Source organism: Chaetura pelagica, unplaced genomic scaffold (assembly GCF_000747805.2).
Source record: "Chaetura pelagica isolate M959 unplaced genomic scaffold, ChaPel_1.0 scaffold3, whole genome shotgun sequence".
Lineage (NCBI taxonomy): Eukaryota > Metazoa > Chordata > Aves > Apodiformes > Apodidae > Chaetura > Chaetura pelagica.
In genome coordinates this window covers 11,162,778-11,167,792 of record NW_009952974.1, presented here as the reverse complement: position 1 = coordinate 11,167,792, position 5,015 = coordinate 11,162,778, and the positions used below count along the sequence as shown (strand labels likewise).

Below are 5,015 nucleotides of genomic sequence, written 5' to 3'. Positions count from 1 at the left end.
GAGCGGCCTCGCTTGTTCGTTCCCCCGTCAGCTCCGCCGGATCCCGGGAAGCGGCTGCATGAGACCCCCTGGGGGATGCTGAGTGCAGAGGGGTTTTCAGTATAAAATAACGTGCATTTTATTTATATTGCTGTAACGGATTACCTATTCTTCTCCTTAGTTAAACTGATAAACATGAAGAAATTAAAGCTTAAAGAACTGGAAAGCTGCCTTCAGCAAGTTGATACTTTTGAAAGCCCAAAAATACTCCTTGAACAGTATCCAACAAGACCTCATATCGCAGGTAGAGGTTATGTACAGCCCTGGCATCTCTTTTACTTGTTCTTAATCAGCACTTCAGAAGTATTCTACTGCATTAGCTCCTTTGAAACCTTTACACTAGAAGTAGTTAATGAACGGTATCCAGCACGAATGTAAATATATTTTAATAATCTGTTAACTTCCTTTTATTAGAAGTATACTTTTCTTGCACAATCCAAAAATCAAGTAAATCGACTTAAATGATAACACTGTGATAGAAGCACCTTAGTCTGTAAATGAAAAACCTGAAATGCATGTAATTGCACACAAAAACCAGTAAAAGTGGATACACAGACAGCCATACTGTAATGATTTGTTCCAATATTTTGTCTTCCTATGGCTTTTCCCCGAACAAATTTAGGTACATACTTTTTTTTCACAAAGAATAGAGTTCTATGTGAATAGTTCTATTTCTCCACCAAAGATCTAGAGTTCTAGAAGTTGTCAAAATGGTTTTGACTTTTTATCACATATGAGAATTACAGACAGTGAGAACAGCAGGTTAATTTTGCATGAAAAGAAACCTTTAGTTCAGTCTTCTGAAGGCAGCAGTAGCTTTTCTTGATTAATCAGATGCGTATTTTATATTATTGACCTGTGTGGTTTTCCCCCCCCAGCATGTATGCTTTATACAATTGACAGTACTTTTGATGATATTGAAAACAAAATGATTGCAGATTTAGGATGTGGCTGTGGCATGCTCAGCATCGGAAGTGCAATGTTAGGAGCAGGGTAAGTATTTAATGCTAAGTTCTGATCATTGTTTTTTCTGGCATATAAAAGTAGAAAATAAGATGAGAAAACAGCAGTGCTGAACTAAGCGGATTTTAGGTACCTAATCTGACACATAATTAGGCTATTTAATACATGTAGACAGTCAATAACCATTCAAATAGTGAGAGGTGGACAGTAGCCATGAACATCAAAGCCATAATGTTTACTTTCCCTGAAGCACTAGATGAACACATTTTACAACTTCACAAACTTTAAAATATTGAGAAGGGGAAACATGCAAATACTTGCATTTTCATCAGCACTGAATGTGTAGTGTATGCTTCTTACATTTCCTAGATAAAATAAATTGTGAACACAGATCCCTTTTGAGACTTTACTATAGAATTTAAACACAGTTTTAGTTTGCAAGAGACTAATATGTGGCACTTCTTACTTCCAATAGATTGTGTGTGGGGTTTGACATAGATGCAGCTGCACTGGAAATATTTAATAGCAATATTGAAGACTTTGAGCTCACTAACATCAACATGGTTCAGTGTGACGTCTGTTCTTTATCTGACAGCATGTCAGACACTTTTGACACAGTTATTATGAACCCTCCGTTTGGTACCAAGCATAATAAAGGTTGGTAATTTTGAAAGTCAGTTAGAAATTATTAGGAATGAAACAGCAAGGGAAAACTCTGAAGGAACCATCTCCCTTCTTTATTACAATTATCTATTGTAATTACCTAGAATTTTAATGATCTGGATCAGTATCCTAAAGACAGATTAACAACTTTCAACATTGCAACTAACAACAGCTGGTCCTGAAATAAAGAATATACTTTCATATCTCAGTTATTTTTCTGTTTTACTAAAGTGATTGGGTAAGCTTTAGAAATATTTGTGTACGTTTCTCAAACTTCTATTACTCCATAAAAACTGAAGCATGAAACAGATCTTTAAATCCTCTAGTTTAAGCTTGGATTTAACAATTCTAGTAATTTCATAATTCTTTTAGGAATGGATATGATTTTTCTGAAAACTGCTTTACAAATGGCAAAAACAGCTGTATATTCCCTTCACAAAACCTCCACACGGCAGGTAAGTCATTCATTTTAGTAGGGGGGAGCATTAACAAGGCATTGAACTAGCTGGCATTAACAGGGTTGTCTAATTTCACCTATTAGTTCACACCTTTATGGGATATGAAACTTGTTTTGGGTAAATACTTAATCACTTCAAATAACTGATCTCACATCAAGGTAAGTATGCAATCTAATGTTTCAGCTTGAAAAACAAAAGCACAGGAGACTTCTTAAGTACAGGGGCATAGTTGTTTGTAAGACAGCATAGAAAAGAGCTTTTAAAGCTACCTTGTCTATTTAATATTGTAGCACATTCAGAAGAAAGCAGATGAATGGGAAGTGAAGATGGAAGTCATAGCAGGTAAGATTAATTTGTTGTTATAGAAAAAAAATTGTTTGGGGCTAATATCTATTAAGTCTTAACAGCCAGTATCTTCCCAACTCTTAAACATGACCAGCTGAATGCTTTCTGCAGTCATACAGCTGGAGATGTGGAAGTTGCACGAGTGCTTGAAACACAACTGCATTCCAGCCAGCCACTTACTGTCTGACATGATTGGCTTAAATGTTTAGTCATAATCTAGTCCAGAGGTCAAAACAGTTATCCAGTCAGGGGAAACAGAGGTGGGCAATAGAAGAACATGGGTATAGGATGTAAGCCAGTTGACCTAGTAGTCATTCTGTTGTAACAAGCATTCTTTGTGCTGTTCACAGAACTTAGATACGATCTACCAGCATCATACAAGTTCCATAAGAAGAAGTCAGTAAGTATTAAACCAAACATAACTGAGAAAATGCTGGTTCGCACTAGGGAGGTAAATAAATTCTACTTAATAAGTTGTAAGTTTCCCCCATCTGTATGATCACAGCACTTGAGAGACGGCCACTATGACGGCATCAAGTTCCATTGCTTTCACTACTTTTTATAGTTGAAACAGGGGAAAGAATAATTGTAATGCAGGTCAAAACTACACACAAAAATTAAAGCCAGCACTGCAACTAGATGTAAAAAAGCTAAAGGTAGCCTCCTTGACTCAACTTTTAATAGTAATTTGCTTGATCCTATCTGTAACTGGAACTTATGACTGAACTAAGTAACTACAATTTTACAGCTATAGCATTACTGCAGTGTTCTGTGCTCTGTACTGGACATAGCTACAGCTAGTGAAAACCCTCCTAGAACCATCTTAAGAGGCAGCAGGAGGAAGCTGTGCGCTTCCTCCCACAACAGAATACCTAAGTCAGGATTGCTGGAGTATGGAAGCTTAAGCCCACAGGCAAATCCCTGGGTCCTGAATGCTGGCCTAGAAGAGTTTATCATATTACTATAAGGAAAGTAAAGAGAATCCTGGAGTAGACTAAGCAAGGCTGGAAGATTATTAACTATTTTGAGTAGCAATGATTATAAGTTTTACTCATCTGAACCTGTTCTCTTGGTAACTTGAACTTAAATGATAGAAGTCTGTCCTTCAGCTTTGCTACTTCACACTTAAGGGCTTTATACTACATAAACATCCAGGCTTCAGTAATAAGCAGTTTTAAGTTCTGAATTTATTTGCAGCTGCTATTTAACGTAACCACAAGATTACAAAGTCCAGAATCTTTTACATCTGAATGAGGTGCCAGAGATGTTAAGAGGATCTGACAGTATAAACAAAACTGTAAATATAAAAGAGTTTTCCAGGGTGGTATGTTAAGAATAAGCATGCTTCTTAAAAAAACAAACAAACAAAAAACTGTAACCCAACAAAATGAAGCTTTCCTCTCATTGTAGGTTGACATTGAAGTGGATTTCATTAGGTTTTCTGCCAAGAAACTCCTGAACTGAGGCATGTATTTAAAGCCTATTGAAAATGAAACAATAAACCCATTTTTTTAATTATCATGATTTTAGTATTACTGATCTCCATCTCCATTTTCTGTTTTCAGTTGTTTTGGTGCAGGTTCTTCTTTTTCTGTTTCATCTAGTGGTCTCTTTTTGGGACTTGTAGGTTCTGCAAGATTGAACGTGTAGTCATTTATGGTGAAATAAAACAATTTATTATTACCTGAAATCTTCTGAAAAGACAAACTCTTCCTACCATGTATGTTCAAGGATAACTCACAGTTTATCCACAAGCACTGCTATGCTAGAGGGGTTACTTATTACTGTGGGCAATTAAGAAGATGAAAGAATATAATCTATCAGAAGTAGATTTCACTGAGTCTTGTTTAAGCAGATGCCATAACTAATGAACAGAAGCTTAACTAACTTCAGCTTCTCCAAGCTAAATGCCAACATGCAGAACTATTAGTCTTCTCATACCCTCAAGGAAAAAAAAAATAAATCGCCACTCAAGAGACTAAGTCTGTTCAGTTATGTAATGTTCCTGACAAACATCATCTTTCAATGCAGAATGCTTTGAGGTGCCTTGCAGAACAGTCCCAGCTATCTAGTAGTTATTTTAATATGCTTTTTGGACAGTTCTGGAAGGAATTGAGCAGAAAACCCTTAGAAGTTTCTTTACTGATACTGACAGAGGACAGAAATACATTACAATGTAAGGCCAAATCTTAAACACACTTATCCAGAAAGTAGCTCCATGTACTAATGAAGCTGCATCCAGGTCACAAAATAACATACCTGTTTTAGTATCATCTTCGCCGCCATCTTCTTCATTCTCAAACTTTATTTTCTTGCCCTGAAACTGTACTTTCCCTTTGTGTCCACCTTGAGGTATCTTTCCCCCTCTTCCTTTTCCTTTCATTTTGCGTCCTATGAATGTAAGACATCAGGAACTTTTTATCATTTGTCTTGTAACTGGCAAGCTCAAAATAATGATTTACAGTTAGTGTGTAGTACATATTCACTATTTACAGTTACTTTGACACAACACCACTTCTAAGACATTTTAAATGCTTAAACCAATAA

The 5,015-nt window shown here is 36.3% G+C and overlaps 2 protein-coding genes across 2 annotated transcripts in view; one reads left to right on the top strand and one right to left on the bottom strand.

Moving 5' to 3' along the window:
* The first annotated feature begins 166 nt into the window (after positions 1–166).
* METTL5 (methyltransferase like 5) lies at positions 167–3,983 on the top strand. The gene is made up of 7 exons (XM_009996137.1): positions 167–283; positions 918–1,032; positions 1,478–1,659; positions 2,038–2,120; positions 2,414–2,465; positions 2,819–2,868; positions 3,879–3,983. The coding sequence occupies exons 1-7, from the start codon at positions 175–177 to the stop codon at positions 3,930–3,932; spliced, it is 645 nt and encodes a 214-aa protein (XP_009994439.1). The 5' UTR covers positions 167–174; the 3' UTR covers positions 3,933–3,983.
* Positions 3,984–4,000: 17 nt separating this feature from the next.
* The window catches only part of SSB (Sjogren syndrome antigen B (autoantigen La)), a 9,130-nt gene continuing 8,115 nt past the window's right edge, over positions 4,001–5,015 (bottom strand). The window contains 2 exon segments of the mRNA XM_009996136.1: positions 4,001–4,098; positions 4,728–4,903. Coding sequence (XP_009994438.1) covers positions 4,001–4,098; positions 4,728–4,903 — 274 coding nt within the window.

Excerpts from the sequence above, each read along its gene's own strand:
- METTL5 (XM_009996137.1), top strand. The coding sequence starts at position 175 with ATGAAGAAATTAAAGCTTAAAGAACTGGAAAGCTGCCTTCAGCAAGTT. Across the intron at positions 284-917 it reads AACAAGACCTCATATCGCAG|CATGTATGCTTTATACAATT; the intron begins GTAGAGGTTATG and ends TTCCCCCCCCAG. Across the intron at positions 2,121-2,413 it reads ACAAAACCTCCACACGGCAG|CACATTCAGAAGAAAGCAGA; the intron begins GTAAGTCATTCA and ends TTAATATTGTAG.